We start from the raw sequence: 17,265 nt of genomic DNA, 5'->3' as shown, positions 1-17,265 counted from the left end.
AACGTTCAAAACCCTATACATGAAAATAAGAGAACCTGAGGTAAGGTCACATTCTTAAGCCCACTTCAAAGCAGCTCTAGCATGAACTCTGGTAAAGTCAGACTTTAACGTTCTATTAAAACCTACTTGAAAAATCCACACCGTGTAAAGCAAGCTACTTTTAATGGCCGAAAATAAAATAGGATAACGCTTTAGCTTACTTTCAAGTACATGATATAGTGTGTTTTGAAGGAGAAAATGACCAACACAGTTGTTGAAATGAAACTTTGCTAAGAGGCTACTTTTCCGTAACCAAAAGCACCCTGCCGGGGCTGACAAAAGACGCTACCCCGAGGTGTTCTGGGGCAGTTTTGCAGCGGCTGCGCTGCAGGAAGCGAAGCTCCGGGGCTCCGGAGCTCCGAGGTTCTCCGTGCGAGCCGCGCCGAGCCAGCTCCGACAGCCCGGCCGCATGGCGGCTGCGGGCCGGGATGCCGAGCGGCCGGAGCGCGGCGCTGAGGGAAGAAGGCGCCCGCGCCGGGCCGGGAGCAGCGGCCCGGGAACCGCAGCTCCCGCCATTCCCTTCGCGGGGCGCGGCCCGCCGACCCGGAGCAGGAAGCAGAGGATGGCGTCCCTTGACCCCAGGGCGGCACTGGAGAGCGAGCGGGGAATGATGGAGGTGAGCCGGCGCCGGCAGCGGGGAACCGGGAGCGGGCGGAGGAGCGCGGCCGCCTTAGCGTCCCCTCAGTGCCCGGCCGCGAGTGCCGGCTCCCGGCGGGGCGGGGCGGGCACAGCCGCCCCTCGGCTGCCGGCCGGCCCCCCGGCTCCCGCCCCGGGCGGGGGCCCGGCGGGAGATGGGGCTCGGCGGGGCGGGCACCGCGGGCTCGGTGCAGGCGGCACGGGACCGGACCCGCGCCGTGCGGTGAGGGCACGGGGCAGAGGCCGCTCCTGAGCGCAGCTGCCGCCTCCCTGATGCGGTAGTGCTGTGGGAAGGCACTTGCCTGTGTCTCTGTTTAGGGGAGGGACTTGTTCTCCCCCTGCCTGCCCAGCGCAGTTGCTGTCAGGTGAAGGGGTGGCAGAGGTGTTTATGGGGGGTATTTCGAGGAGCAGTTTTTCTTGCCTTTTCACCCTTTTTGTTTTACTTGTTGCGGTGCAAGAGTGACACTGTCTGTGTGAAAGGGTGAAAAACTCTCCAGAGTGTCACTCTTGACACTCTGGAGAGTTTATCTGCTGCCTTTGACGCCCAGATACTATCAGAATGCACCACTGATTTTTTTTTTTTTCTTCTAAATTACTTTTTTAAATTTTAATGTGCTTCATACCTTTTGGTTGTGTTGTTAAATATGATTGAAGATTTTCATTCTCTACCTGCTGTACACAATGAAGCCAAAAGGAAGCTTTCGTTTTAGAGACAGCTACTAAAATAGATTTGTTAGAATTTTACAAAATCAAATATTTCTGTATGTAATTGGTTGTTTATACATTTGTTACAATTTAAAGGATTTTTTTTTTTTGTTGTAAAACATTTAAGCTTTATCTTGAACAGATAGTATTTATTTACTCTTAATCCAACAGTTTAATATAGTTCCCACTGTAAATATCGTAACTAAGGCAGAATTATGCAGTCTTTCCTTGGATATCTGAAAAATCCTTTGTGGATTTATAGCTGTAGTCCCTCTTTTAAAAAAGTAAGGATCTCAGGCAATCCAGATTTTGGCAAAATAAACAAGGCATCTACATGGCAGATTTCCTTAATTTTAATAGCTTATGGGTTAAGCTTGACTTGAGATTGTAAGCAAGCTGGATATCCTGTACACTAGGGGTTTTTCAAAACACTGATAGAAAGATAATAGGTTTTCCTCTAAGAAATTCCTCTAAGACAATAGGTCTTCTTCCACCCTCCAACATACTGCAGTTACCACTCCTCAGCATCTTTGAGATGGAACTAAACGTTGGTGTGTCTTTCATCTCCTTTTGGAGCAGTGGGTGGGGATGAATGGTTGTGGTGTCCCCTGCTGGCTGTGGAGCTGCCTGACTGCCTCACCCATGGGGTAGCCTCCTCTGTGGTTGCTACACTTGCCACACTTGTAGCTTTATCATAACATTGTATGTGTGCAGTAGGACTTAAACTAGCAGGAAGTTGACTTCGAGCGGGTAGAACAAGTGATTTTACATAAGGCATCACTCATGAGGGATTGTTTTCTGTGTTTTTCCTTCACTTTCTTTCAGATCCTGGCAGTGTATAGGAAATAGAACAGGACGACTGAGATCAGTTGATCTGTCAAAAAAGCTTTTCTCAGCTGCCAGATGAAAAGTTTTGTAGGACCAGCTGGGGTTTCTTGTTTATTTTGTTTTTTAATATTATTACATAAATTGCAACACAGTGGGAAGTAGAAGGAGTTTGGTGCTTTGGTGGATTATGTTGTTTTGGTGAGGGGATGTTTAAAGTTGAGCTATTAAGATATTCCTTCTGACCGTAACTGCTATAACAGCTCAAGTATTTTATCATGAGCAGTGCATAGCCATGGAAATGACAGCAATGTTTAGTACACAGGGCCCATGGGGAAGAAAGAAGAAACAAAGTTATTCCAGAAGGAATGGTTAACATTTACATAGGAAAGACTGTCAAAATTACATCCATATTAAAAAATATGTGCTATAGACTTCAAAAAGATTTATCCATTTGTTTGACTGTTTGCAAAATGGTACAGAAAAATTTACATGCCTTAGGGCATGGAAAACATGCATTATTAATGTTATTTTAAAAGGCTCTTTAACTTCCTTGTTGCCAGATGGGATGAGAGAAGTGTCCTGCACTGCAAATGGCCTCCTGTTTGACATTTATTGCTTGCTAGTCTGGAGTCAGCTTTGGTGGATGAGGAAGGTTGGTGACTCTAAGGTAGGTACTGGAAAGCTGATTTAATGTTTACATTCCATAGCATAAAAGGCCCGTGTGACACCTGGAAGTCCTTTGTGTTTGGACACCCTAAAGCATGTTGCTGCAGTCATATTTTTATTAAAAATTGTGAGATTCAAAATTGATTGGCAGGTTTTTTGAGTAATAAGGCTTACTTTTCCAGCCTAGATAATTACTTTGTGTGGTATAGGTCTCATATGGGTTTTCTTACATATATCTCTTGTCTTAATTGTTAAGGCAACTTATGAAATTAAGTAATTAAATTAATTTGACAAGGTTACCGCTTAATAACCTAACAGAGTGTGTGCTCTGCTCATAAGTATACTATTTGATTTCATTAATTAAAAGTTAGCCTCTTCTATCAAAGCTAAAACGTATTGCTAAATGTAATATTAGGGTAACCTAGTAAAGCAGAAGTTTTTTAGAATGCAGCTTCATTTAAATCTGGTATTGGTCTATAGCTGGAGCAGTTTAGTGCTTTTAAAGAAGCTTGGACTGAGGAGGAGCTTCAGGATACAGTGAGTACAAGAATGGACTGACTTTAAAAATTTTTTACTTACAGATGTTTGAGAGAATCAAACGATCTGATGAAGCTTCTGCTTCTTCAGCACAAGGTAAGAAGTTGAAAAAGTTCAAAGTAGTTTTTGTTGCAGTTACATTTAAAAATGTAATAACTATCAGACGAAGTATTAGTTCATCTTGCTGTTCAATTGCTTACTTTGATTTCTTAAATTTCATAATGGAACTTAGATGGAAGGAGTGACTTCTGAATCATCCACAAAGTTTCCATGTAGGCGTAATTTTCTTGTCCTGTTGTAAGCTGTTTGAGACATGTTACATTTTATCTCAGGAATCATGGATGTTGCAGTATCAATGTAGATTGCCAAGTCTTGAACCCAGACAAATCAGTAGAAAAACTCACTCACCTCAGCTATGAAAGAGTAAAGCTTATTTTATGAAGTTGTTGGATGAACTTCACAAACAAAAGGATCTCTTCATGCTTTTTTGAACTTACTAAAACTTTTATCTTCCTTTAAAAGAGTAGTGTTGACAAATGCAATGTAAGAGAAGTAGCTAGGTGCAGGTAAAATGCTCCATCTTCATGGTACTCTGTTGGTTTTTGTGTTTTGTACATGTGTGTTTGGTTGGTTTATTTCTTGGTTTTGTTTTTCTGTAGGAATCCAAAGACATGGTGTTGAGGGCTCTCCACGACAGGACAGCAGTAGCAGGTGAGTTAGGTGATGATCTAACTGGCATCCAGCTTATTGTTTACTAAAGTAAAATGGGAAGAATCTGTTTTCAGCCTTATCTGTTACATTGTGTAATGGATGACCATGACACAAAATGGATTAAGTGTATGATTGGAGGTCCTTTGTATCTTACACCCATGTACTGGTAAAAACTGTGGGGAAGACACGTTGTAGTGCCCCAAACTACTGTGTGGATGTCAAGTGGTTTTTGTCTTTTCTTCTTTTATTTCAAAATACTGACAACAGACGAATGAAAAGATGACTCTGCCTTTTTCTTTAGAGGCAGTTATTTTCAGATTTCAGCTAACTGTGCCTTCAAGCTGTTATCCTTTGTTCTGCATTTAAAAAAAAGTTTTAAAGTGAAATTTGCTTCAGAAAACTTAAAAATACGTAGTCTCACCATTACAGTTCTAAAATGGAAACATTTATCTTGCAAGTTTTTCCCATCTGTGTAGTAAGATAGATATTTAGAATTTCCATGCTAAGGATATGTATGAAACAACCCAACATGTCTTGACAATATTATCTACTTCTTTCAGTTTACACAGAAGAGGACAAGAACATCCTCGGCCTGGAGCATCCACTGTGCAAAATAGACAAGGATACTGCAACTGTTGCCACGTACACTACAGTAATCTGGAACAGGTGAGACAGCTTCTGCATAATTTGGCAGCAGATAGCAAGGAATTATCAATTTATAAATATCGGTTGCTACACCAAACAACCAATACTGAGTGAAAAATGAGCAGTTTGTGAACTGCACAATATGTGCCCTGAGGAAGATCCCTTGCTTATTTGTTGCCTGTTGTAGAAGATGCCAGTGGAGTGGCACAGCTACTGCAGTCTGCTTTTCTGGAGTGCCACACAGCTCTGCATTGCATCCATGATGATTTTCTCTGTGTCTTTAATCTTGAGATCTCTATATATTTTAAAGTATTAGGGTTATAGTAATATGCTAGATATCAAGGCTGGAGACATTTGATCAACCATTTTCAGTTCTTTTGTCAGTCTCCTGTCTTACAGACTTTTTAAATTAGAAAGTAGAAGCCTATTTAATATTCTACACTTAAGAACATTCTGGTTAATTTGAGTGAATTAAAGGATGTTTGCTCATATGAAGTTCAAGAATATTATAAGTAATTTATATATACATTTATAGTATTTGTTCTGGTTAAGGGACTTGTGAGCAGCTGTGAGATTTGAGAGAGTATTTGTACTAGTTAGAAGAGATTTGCTAGCAGCTACCAGAACCACTAATTTAAGTTCCAACTCAGAAAGATGCTTCAATACCTTTTAGTAATATTTGAGACTGCCTAAACATACTTAAAAATCTAAATTAAGATTTTAGAATAGTAAAAGAAGATTTTTCTTTTTATTTAAATATTTTCATAGCAATGGTGTAATGTTTAACCCGGGAAGGAATTCTTAGGAATAGGCCTGTGTGTTAGCAGTAGTATTAGACTAATCATCTGTTGCATCTTTCCCCAGCACATTTTCAGCTCCCAGCACAGACATTTTACAACCTACTGTAGGAATCGTACGGGTACCAGTAGCTTGATGGAGCGTTTCCTTCAAGATGTTTTGCAGCATCATCCCCACAGATACCATGACAGCAGGTATAATACAGAAGGCTTTTTATTTTTATATGTGCTAGTGGAATGTATGTGTTATGAATTCCTGTATTTGTTCTGCTGCTGAGCAGTAAATTTGGCTCATTTGAGGTGAAACTTGCTCAATGGAGACAATTGCTGTTTATATGAAGACAAAACTTCACTACTTTTGGATTTGAGACAACACCACTAATAGCTTTTAAATGTGAAGACCTTAAAAAGAAGGAATATATAGGTCAGCACTTACAGTGGTGGACTGAACAATCTCACAGGCATTTACAAATTCTTAAAATTTGGGCTTTATATGTTTTACTCTAAATATTTTAATTCTGGGCCTTACATATATATATATGTTTAGCAGTATATTTTATGTTTGTTTTGAAAGAGCTCCTAATTTTGGTTTATTGATTATGTCAGGTAAGTATTTACATGTTTATTTTTTCATTATCCTTGCAGTTCGCCTGTTCAATTAATACTTGAATTACATTAATTGGCCAATTCATTAATGTTCAAATTTTGAAAAGTGTTCTCTTTATCATGTACATGTTTCAAGAGTGATAAGAGGATCAGTGTGTTACATTTGTTTCTGTAGATGAAGGAAAATCAATTAAACCTCATTTGTAATGTTTTCAAAGGCAGACAAAAATCCCAGTTTGATCCCAGTACAGTACAGTATTTCTCAATATGCAACTCTGCTATATGCTTGACAAACAAGCAGAAGGGTGTTTTGTTTGAAAGCACTCATTGGTATTATCAGGGATGTGCCAGAACTAGCTAATATGCATGTCTGTGCCAGACTAGCCCAGGACATGATGTACACATCATTACAAGTAAATAAATTGTCCTCCCATCTTAAAGAAATAGATTTTATTGCACTATCGAGAACATTCAGCATTTTTTGCTGTGGAGAAAATATAGGATTCACTTTAAGTCAGGCTTCTCTGGAGGTGTCACTAATACAAGGTTTGGTGAACAAAACCTACTAACAAGGAAAAACAATCTACCCAGGTTCCTCTAAGTTGCTGGTAGTAGGAATAGAATGAGAAAAATAATATGCAAAATTTAGATTAAGTTGGAGGAAGGAGTAGTAAGTAATCCCAAACCTAGACAGAGTTTGGAGATGGAAAAGAAGGCATGAATAGATTTATGCTGTGGTCCCGCTCTGAAAAGAAAGTCATGGTCTTAACTGACACTTGAGGTAAGATTTTGGTTCTCTTCTTTCTCATGTTAAAACACTTGGATTTATATACAGTTTCACACATTTCTTTAAATACCTGTTTTTACTGTTTAGCTGAATTCATACAAGGGATCTTTATGTGTAATTTTAAAAGATTATGGAAATATTTGTAAGACTTGGTTTGTTTTACAGAAGCAGTATACCTAGTAGTTATGTGGAAAAAGGAAAAATTCATCAGAGCTTTGCCTTATACTGAATTTCAAAGGATATTGTTGTTCTCCCCCAGTAAAAAAACAAAACAAAACCAAACACCCACAAACCACCAAATCATTCCTTCTTCCAAACACTTGGTATGTAAGTTTTTTGCCTAAGGAAATAGTATTGAGCATTTTAGAAAGTAAATCTTCATTCTACTTAAGGGGATAATTTGTAGCAAAACTGTCAAAAGTTCCTAACTATGCACAACTGTCGTTTTGTTCTCTTCCCCCAGGGACATTTGCTTAAAAGTCATTTTTGAGAAGTGCTTGTAGGCTGTTAACTGAGCTAGAGACCTTGGAGTTGCCTATAGTTTCTCCATATGAAAATCTGTCTAATTTTCTATTCAGTCTTTCAGCAAGGTCCAGGTGCCAGGATGCAAAGATGTTTCACACAGAGATGGAAGAACTCTGAAGTTAGGAAGTTAAAAGTTTAATTCTGTTGCATCTGGCATTCCCTTTAGGTCCTATTTCAGAGCTTAGGTGACCAAGAATTCATGCAAGGGCAAAGCAGCATTTAAGATGACAGGCATTGTTTGATCATCTGATCAAACAATCTGATAATCTGATCTGCGTTCATGTAGTAATAGTTCTTTTTTAATGTTTCATTGTATGAGATTTCTCTTGCTTATTCAGTCCTATATCCCTTAGCTGTATGTAGTCTTAGTTATATAACCAAGGAAGTTACTGTACTATAAAATTTGTTCACAATACTTCTGTTAGCTGATGTCTGCCATGTATTAAAGTAAGCATCCGTTTGGGTCTCACAAGATGGTTATAATTTTTGAGTGAAACACAATATTCTCTTCTTCAGTTATATTTACATATTTTTAAAATTGTTTTCATTGAATTTGCCTGGCTCCTACACATTAAAGCCTTGTGGGTTCCTGTGTTGCATAGGAAAAATAGTCCATATCTGTCAGCTGTGTTAATTCTGGAAGACACAAACCCTTGTGTTTGAGGCAGTATTAAAGACAGAACTAGCAGTTACAGAATATATAAAAATCTGTTGTCGCAGCAAGGCTGAAAAATTCTAACTTGGCTTCTTGCAGGAGTGAGTCAGAAGCTGTGGCATGTCTGTGAGAAACAGTAAACATGGAATTCCTTGGCCACATGTGCAGAGTTCCTATCAGGCAGTCATGTTTTGTAGGTTAAAGGGCATTTATATCAACAATGGTTTTATACTGTATCCTATTATTATGTTCCATTTCTCTACAAAAGCCTGATTTTAAGCAATGATAGTATGACCAGTGAAATTGCCTCTTTATAGGCTTAGCACTTCAAACAAAGGAAATATCTTTACTTTTTCTGCTGTGCTGTATTTATAAAATTATTGCAATCTATGTTTGGCCATTCTTAATTGATGATTGCATAAAGAGGGTGCTAGACTAATGCCCAAATTGTTGTCTTTAGCACTGTGGAGCATTTCCCCCTCCATAATTTTAAAAAATTGAGTATCTCTGAGATAGATAGAAAACAGAAATAGTCATTTCAGTTTGTTCATTAGAAGTGATACAGTCTAGGTAATGACTCTTAAAAAACCCCCACACTGCTGTTGTTTGAAACATTTTTAGCATATTTACAGTATTTATCTAAGCTGCTTTTTTCTTCCCTCCCCTTTAGACCAACCTATGATGACATGCCATTCCCCGTCACTCTGGAGGCTCCTAGGATTTCTTGCCTGTCCTCAGAAGAGATGCAGAAAAAGAAGAATAGTAAGAAACAGGAGATTTCCAGCAAAGACCAGGAGTCCATTCGTGAAATAGGCTCTTCTGTTCCATGCCTGTCTCGTGAGGGCATAAAGAAAACTTCTGTTACACAAGCAGGTTTTCAAAAACTTCAGAGAGGCCAGGAACGTGTTCCAGGGATATCCCAGCAGTCTGCTGGCATTTGTAGCGATAAGAAATGGGTAAATCTGAAACATGCTCGAATTGCAGGTCATAGCCATGAAGGTCAGTCTACAGCTGTGAGCCCTGTACCTCAGCAGTTTTCTCTCAGCCCTACAAGCCACAGTTCCTCTGTTAATCCTAAAACAGGAAAAAATGTTAGGGATTTGGCAACCTCAGATCTGTTTCTGCGTAGAGGATGTGATGAAAGAGCAGTGGAGGTCTGCAGTAGAGATGTGTTATTGAACCCACGCTTGAATCCTGCTCCAGCACTGGTTCACCCAAAATGCCCTTCAGTTTCTCATCAGAATCCTACACACAGCCACAGCAATTCTTCCTTTATTACCTCAGGTCAATCTCTCTCAAAGCGAGATAGTTTACGAACTCAGGATGAAACTTTGGTGTCTGATCTCCATCTCAGGGATACTGTGGGTATCAGCAGCTCCCTAGATCTTGGGACATCCCCACAACTAGCAAGATGCAAAAACATAAAGACAAACAGAGGTGATGAAAGTTCAGTGGATGAAACTATTGAAGATGTAATTGTGAAATACTGCCATGAAACTACACCTGAAGAAATTTATTTCAAAAAAGAGAATAATCCTAGTGTACCTTTTTCATCACTTCTGGACCATACTAATATAGAGGGCTCTGAAATGAGTTTTGACTGTGATGCACCAATACAGGTAGGAACAGATTTACCCAAGGCAGCTATAAAAGATATAGAATTCCTGAAAGAGGTCCAAGTATGTTTGCAAGACAAAGACTATGGAACACAGCTCTCTTCTGTTTTAAAAACTGAGTCATTGGAGAAAATAGAAGCAGTGAAAAAGGATGTTGTAGTTCATACCGAAGAACCAGTTCTTCCAGCCCTGCCTCACGTGCCTCCTTCTTTTGTGGGAAAAACTTGGTCTCAAATAATGTATGAAGATGATATAAAAATTGAAGAACTTGTGCGTGATTTCAGGGAAGGTCGTTTTCGCTGCTACTTTAACAGTGAATCCTCAGCCAATTGTACAGGGAAGAGAATGAAGAAAAAGAAGCAGAAGGATGAAAAAAGGATCAATATTATTGAGGGTAATAGAACAGAAAGTGCACCAGTTAAAGCACTGCCAGAATTTAATGATGCTTTAAGTGGTGGTTCTGATTTTGATAACCCATCTTTAGCCTCAGATACACTATGCAACCCACAAATTGTGAAAATGCCTAGGAAAAGGACATGGCGCCTGGCTTCAAGGTGTCAGGTGGTTAAAGTCAGCCATGGCACCCAAACAAGTCTGCTGAACTACCCTGTAGCAAAAAGGAAAATGTCTAGAAGGGAATCTGATCCAGCCGATCAGAAGGCAAGCATTGCATGTCTAGAGAATGAAAAAACTCCAAACATGAAAACTAGGCTATGTGCCCTTAAACTTCCAGAGTCCTATAGCAAGATCATGAGTCCTGTACAGCCCAAGACAGTGGTGTATGTACTCTCGTGCCCAGAGGTAAAACAGTGCAAAGGTAAACCTATAGATATTCCCAAAATGAGGAAAAATCATCACTCCACAGATAGCAAGGACTCTGTAAGATATAAATACAAACAGTGTTCTCTCAAATATTATGACCCACTGACAAATCGAATTCTGAAAACACCTCCTAAGAATACAGTTGGAGAAAAGGCCAAAAAGCCCTCTCATGTTCGACAGCTTTTCAGAAGTCTCAGCTTTGATGCAAACATGAAGAAACTAGCTGATACACAGAGAGAAAGCACGCCATCAAAGTCACTCAATTGGTCAGACTTCTGTAGTTCTTCTTCAGCATCTTTCCTGCCCAATCGAGATAAAGGGAATGATGCAGTTTCAAGTCAAAAGGCAGATGGACCATCTGTTGCCACAGAAAAACCAGATTGTCTTGCGTCTGAGAACTCTTTTAAACACCTAATCATTTCACCTTTGAACTCTGTGATAGAAGGAGATTGTAGATTAATTCCATTTAATAGAATTACCAAAACTCCTCTGACCTCCATCAGGAGTGAGTGGTCAGAGAGGGAGACTCCAAAAGCAATATGGAAGAGAAAAGAAGGCACTAACAAAGAACCAGTTTTTTCCAGAAAGGCTGCAGGATCTAAGTCTGTCAGAGGTACTCTTGAGAGGAGAGGAAACAGAGTAACCACAGGCAAACAAACGTCCAGAACTAAAAAACAGCAGAAAGAGGGGATGAGAAGACAACTTCAGCCTTGTGCCCAGAAATCTGCTTTCTCCATCCATAGGTACCAGACAAGGAAAACTACAGTGGGAAAGCACCCTAAGAAAGAAAAGCCTGATGCTAAAAAATTAAAGGTGAGGAGGAAACCAAAAAGGGCCTTTCTGAACTCAACAGTTGTAACAGGGATTCCTGAAAAAAGGCAGAAAGTCACATCAGAATCTTTTCCCGAGAAACCAGAGCAAGCTTCCTCCAAAGTCAGGAGCTGGGAAGTAAGTGGAGATCGGGGTCATCCTGGCACTGTGAACCGGCCCTCTAGAAGAACCTCTGCTGTACCATTACTTCGAAACTGTCTTGTTCTACCAGGTGAGAGCTAGCTACCAAAAGAATTTTTTTTCTTTTTTTTTTTATAGCCAGCACCTGGAAGAAGGAAGGAGGAAAAAAGAAGGCCATAGACAATGCAGTTGAAGTGCTAGAGCTCCAGAAAGTGCAAAGCCAGTCTAATGTGAAATAAATACAACTGTAAACTCAGCTCTTGTTCCTGGAATATGGGGACACAATGTGTTGCACTGTTCTACTGTGTAAAGCTGCAGAAGTTGTGGATTTGATTTAAAAGCACTTATAATCATATTTACTAGTCTTCACCTGTATATCAGCAAAATGACCTTGAATGGTATCATATTGTTATTATGGTATTATCAGTGCGTAACAGTGCACTATAATAAGGTAATTTAGAAGCTGTGTTAATTAATTGTGCCTATTTAAATTTTTTCACATAATTCTAAAGTGCAGAAGATGACTCACTTGCTATGCTAGAAATTTAATGAAGATACATCAATCAGGGCTGAATTCTGTGTATGTATTTTGTGTTTGTGTACATGTGCACCTTCTTCAACACATAATATATACTTGCCTGTGGAATGGCATTAAAATTAATACAGTATGATACAATTCAGATCAATTCAATGCTTTCTTGAAATGAAATATAATTTTAAACATTTTTGTATTGACTTGTTTGTTCCTGAAATCATGTCCAAAGCTTTTTTTTTTTTTTTAACTGAAAGTCACTGTGGGCTCTCATCAAGCAATAATGGACCATGCTGGTAAGGAATATATCTCCTTAGGGGACTGTTCAAGTGGTGGTAGCTGAAGTGAAATCTTGAATTCTAAAAGAAATACAGGGTTATGTTTGGGGGCTTCTTTGTTTGTTTTTAATAGCTTGTTGATTAAGTTTGTAGGTGAATTTCACATTCCTTAGTGAGGGGGATGGAAAAGTTAAAATGCAAACAAATAGCAGCAAGTTGTTTCAGAATGTCAGCCTTGAGTTTGGGGTTCTGTGCTTTTCCAGCTTTATTTGGTGTAGTGTTTGTTAAATTTTTATGGATTAGAGTTCAAACTTACTAAATTTTCAGTAAAATATTTAAATAAACCTAACACAGCATCCAGCCAAATGTATTAGACTTCAAATATTTGGTTAAAAAACCCGGTTGAATAAAAATTATGTTCCACAGAGATTCAAGTTTGGTGCCTGATGTTCCATCTACTATGGTTTTATTGCAAAAAAACCCCAAACCCATGGTGTTTTAGCTTAGTTTTCTTTCTTTTTTTTATAGTTGTTATGATGACAGTATATTTTATGTGGTTGGGAGACATAAAGCCAGTCTCATGGATGTTTCTGTGCTTTAAAACCTAAGATTAATGGTACATTTCCAGTAAATTAAGCACACAGTTAAACATCATCATAATCCAGGCTTTGGTTTTCAAATCTTCAATTTGATATATTATATAATCTATTTTACCATGAAGGTCTTCATAAATTCTCTAGTGGTACAGTACATTTTTCAGAACACAAGAAAAACATGGAAAAGAGCAGACCTTACCATCTCTGGCATTGAACATATCTGTGCATTTTCCCCCTAGAAAATAAAACCTTTCTTGATTCTTCATTCACTTCTTCCTGAAGTGTCAAGGGTCACAGATTTGGGCTGAGATAAAGGTGGACTTGGAAATGGTTTATTTTAATATACAGTATCTGAAGGAAATATAAAAGCTGTCATCATAAACCACATGTTCAGAGAATATTTTGAGGATATTTTTAATGTATATGCATATTTCCTAAGATAAATAAAAGATGTGCATGTGTCAGCTGGAAAGTAAGTTTCTTTACAAGTCAAATATGGTTGACAGATTTTTTTATTTGTTTTGTTTTAATTTATTTTATTTTTTATATAAAAGTTGATTTCTTTGGATGAATTTTCCTATGGTTGTCAGCAGACACAGAATCTTATGACTGTATTGCAAGTCACTGGAAAATGAAGGGCTGTAATATAAATTTTTATAGCCCTCAACTAATTGTGCCTGTATAATTTAATATTTTGTCTAATATAAAACTGATGTTTTTAAAGCAAAGTTTTAAAGGAATGGTTTTTATAGAAAGGCTAATTTTTAGATAAAGCAAAAGAAGATTTTTAAATAAAGTTTGTTTTAAAGCAAAGCTTTAACTATAGATAAGTCCCATTCTAACATATTTTTATGATACAAGAATGTTTTCCTATCTAAATTCTTCCATCTTATTTTTCACAGTATTTCACACGTGAAGAGCATGAATTATTCTGTGTGAATAAGTTTTAATGCACATTGTACTTTAAGAACACTAGTGTGTATTTGTTTAGAGTCAAAATACTGTTCTCCATACTCATTCATTGTACATATGTCTTATTCCAGTGCACAACTTTTCCTTGAAATCTTGAGTAATAAAGATGTGTTGAGAACTATAAATTTACTAATATTTTTAGACTGTAATGTCTTTTGTTTTTGGTAATAGACCCTCTTATCAGGGTGGGATTTTTAGAAGAAAAATGTTATATTTAAATAAGAGTGTAAGTAGCTATATATTTTCCTTAAAAAAAAAAAAAAGAAAAATGAAAAAAAAAGATGTAAGAATTTATTAGAAGAATAAGACTTGAGGTACAAGTCTGGAAACATTTATGTGGTTGACATTGTCAAAATAAGGTTTACTGTAGGCTTGGATGTTAATTTGTGCCTCACTTCTGAATATTCAGAAACCTCTTCTGTGCATGCTCGATGAAAAAGAAGAAAGACTGTGATATGAGAAGTAAAAGCAGAAACTGCTTTGGAATGAGAATTATGAACATATTTGCAAAACAAAATATTGCAAAGATACTCAATATCATGTGCAAGAAGGAGAAAATTCTGGCGTCTTGAGAAATAGGCAAGCACTTTCCTGTTAGATAAGTAATGCAGTTTCTGCCCTTATGGAATAGAACACTGTTTCATTAGCAGCGTGACCAATACTTCACACCATGGTTGTAAAGTCTACAGCAATGGCAAACTTGAGAACTGAAATACTTTCTCTCCAAAATTGGTGGGTGGGTTGGTTGGTTTTGGGTGATATTTCTTGTTTCTATTTTTGTTTGTGTTTCTTTTTCTCTTTTGTGTTTTTTTTTGGTTGGGGGGGTACTGGATTCTTTTAATGTCAGTGGACAAAGAGGCAAAGAGGTTTTGTCTGTATGTTTGCGTCTCTTAACATAGAGAAACAAGAAAAGAGCTGGAGTAGAGAGGAATAAGCTCATGGTTTTTGAATTAAATTGGCAGCAGTTACAACCAGTACCTTCTTTTATAGTTGAGAAAAATGTTACCATTTCTTCTTCAGTACATATGCAATTTTGACCTGTAAGTTTGTAGTTTTTATTATACATTTCATCATTTTTAAAAAGTCTCTTCCCACACAAAGTACTCATTCAACCTTTCAAAACAGTCTTATTCTAAGCAGATAGATTTTATTACTCATTAGGATTGTGAACCATGGGTGTGACCCTGTCACATTGTGCCAAGTGCTAACCAAACATCAAATAGCAATCCCCCAAAACTTTAGATATCTGACACTTGCACCTTGCAGTTCTTCAGTTCTAATTTTCAGATAGGATTTTTTACTCTGTTGTTCTTTTTGACAGGTTTGTATCCAATGTTCACACATAATTTTGTTATGAAAGTACCCCTCTCTGGCACTCTGATAAATGAGATTATTTCTGTTTATAATGAGCCTATGGCTTCATCTGAAATTGTGTTTTATGTTTCATGCTGAATTTGTGCCCAAATGAGAATGTGTTTTGTGGTTTTCATGTTGTTATTGATAATGTATTTTGCAATAATTTTGCTTGATGTTGTAATTTTTTATCTGCTTCTCTATCTCTTTTGTCTGTGGTCATTTGACACAATGTGGTTTTGTAAGGATACAGCAATACTACAGACTGATTTGGTGGTGTTGCTGGATGTCTTTCTCTGTATCTTCTGCTCATTTTATTTCAGATTTGTTGTTTCCATTGTTTTTCTGAGTCAAGTATTTAAATTTCTTTTTTTATGTTGTAAGAGCTAAATTTCAGGGCAGTACGTTCTGTTTGGAAGTAAATCAGTGACAGGTGACAGAAGAGGATGTTGTCCCAGTCTGAAGTGCAGAGGGCAGGTTGGCACAGGTGCTCCTGTGCTTGGGAGTCTGCTTTGCCTCACTGAATTGCGTGAAACAGGAGTGGGATGATGATTCTTGATTCCTTTGCCAGTCTTCCTTTCTTCTTCCCTTGGGGTCACTCTGCCTGAGAACAAAGTAATCTGAACTCATACTGGAAATAAGGGGTTTTCAGCTTTTGGTGTTTTGGGGACAGATAGAAAAAGTAAAATGTATCTCTTTCACTAATGTAACTAAAATCACTGAATTTTTGCCTTTAATGTTTTACCTGCTGAATTACAGCATTCCTGATAATATTTTTCAGAAAAATTTGTAATAGCTTAGTTCTGAGCATGCCCAGAAGCAAAGGTTTTTTTCCTTGTTTGTTTTGCAGTTATAAATTCATTCATTCCTTCAGCAGAACAAATCTTGTTTTAATAAAATAAAGACTGAATATGTGCTTTTGGAGTTGCTTTATTCTTGAAGTGGAGTTTACCTTGAAGCTATTTGCTATAATTTGTTGTAGAAAGAACACAACAGAATGCAATGGAATAAGCTACTACTATGAAGGCAGACAGTCATAGTTTAAACAACTGTTCACAATGGTGTGATATCTTGACTCAGTGAAGCCAAGATTCATCCCATTCTCTGCCAGCTGAAGCAATGACACCCTAGGATGGCATTGAAAAGATGACAGATACATTTAAAATGTCTAACTTCATTTGGCAGCATGAAACCAAGAAGCCCCAACCACATGGCAAGCCAGATGCCTGCAGCACTTACTCGTTAAGAGTTTTTTGAGAATGTGCACTTACTATATGAGAGCAGGGGCTGGAAATATAGTCTTAAGCAGCTTTCTACTTTATGTAAAACAGTTTGGCATCTGTAATCATAGACCAAATTAAGGCAGGCAGAACTCTCTTCAAAACTGTGTGCAACAATGCTTTTAAGAGTATGGTAAACAGATTACTGGAATGCCTTGCACAGTATAATACCTTGTTCTATAAATTTGTTAGTCATTTGATGTTTGTAGCAGTGCCTGTTTAAACCAGTGTGGTTTTTTTTTTCAGGAGCAGCACACAGAGATGTGTCAGATCAGTAAATGGCTGAGAAGCAGAGGCATGTGGTTTCCTGAGGCTTTAGTAAGTCATAGAATTTCAGGACATGCTTTGCAGTTTTCAGTCCATACTTGAAAATATCCATGTATTGTGTTGGCTGAATGAAGTTAATACTGTGCTATGAAATAGTGATTAACTAAAGAAATAGTTGTTCACCCATCTAAATGTGGAGTTACGAGCATGATACTGAAACCAAAGTTTAAGTCAGGTGCTTGCTCTTTCATGGGAAATAAAAGCAATTAACAATAGGCTTATAGAGTGGACAAGGGAGATCCAGTCCAAATTGGTATGTTTGAGAGTTATGATGGAATTAATAGCACAGTTTTAGTTGGATTGGGATTCACTGGAGTAATTAGCGTTACAATTATTGTGTTTTGATGGTTCTGGAAGTCATAATTATTTATTGGAGTGCAGAAGCATTTTTCATGAAACAT

At 37.9% G+C, this 17,265-nt stretch overlaps 1 protein-coding gene across 1 annotated transcript; it reads left to right on the top strand.

Annotated features, from left to right (window-relative positions):
* The first annotated feature begins 619 nt into the window (after positions 1–619).
* ZDBF2 (zinc finger DBF-type containing 2) lies at positions 620–16,854 on the top strand. The gene is made up of 8 exons (XM_030952721.1): positions 620–655; positions 2,769–2,875; positions 3,456–3,507; positions 4,071–4,122; positions 4,683–4,788; positions 5,632–5,759; positions 8,808–11,617; positions 16,784–16,854. The coding sequence occupies exons 2-8, from the start codon at positions 2,774–2,776 to the stop codon at positions 16,813–16,815; spliced, it is 3,282 nt and encodes a 1,093-aa protein (XP_030808581.1). The 5' UTR covers positions 620–655; positions 2,769–2,773; the 3' UTR covers positions 16,816–16,854.
* Positions 16,855–17,265: the final 411 nt, after the last annotated feature.

Source organism: Camarhynchus parvulus, chromosome 7 (assembly GCF_901933205.1).
Source record: "Camarhynchus parvulus chromosome 7, STF_HiC, whole genome shotgun sequence".
Classification (NCBI taxonomy): Eukaryota; Metazoa; Chordata; class Aves; order Passeriformes; family Thraupidae; genus Camarhynchus; species Camarhynchus parvulus.
Note: the sequence above shows the minus strand (reverse complement) of the source record. Positions and strands in the feature narration are given on the sequence as shown.

Bases quoted from the DNA above. Each gene is read 5' to 3' on its own strand.
- ZDBF2 (XM_030952721.1), top strand. From the start codon at position 2,774: ATGAGAGAAGTGTCCTGCACTGCAAATGGCCTCCTGTTTGACATTTAT. The intron at 5,760-8,807 runs GTATAATACAGA...CCTCCCCTTTAG, and splicing joins CACAGATACCATGACAGCAG to ACCAACCTATGATGACATGC. The intron at 11,618-16,783 runs GTGAGAGCTAGC...TTTTTTTTTCAG, and splicing joins AAACTGTCTTGTTCTACCAG to GAGCAGCACACAGAGATGTG.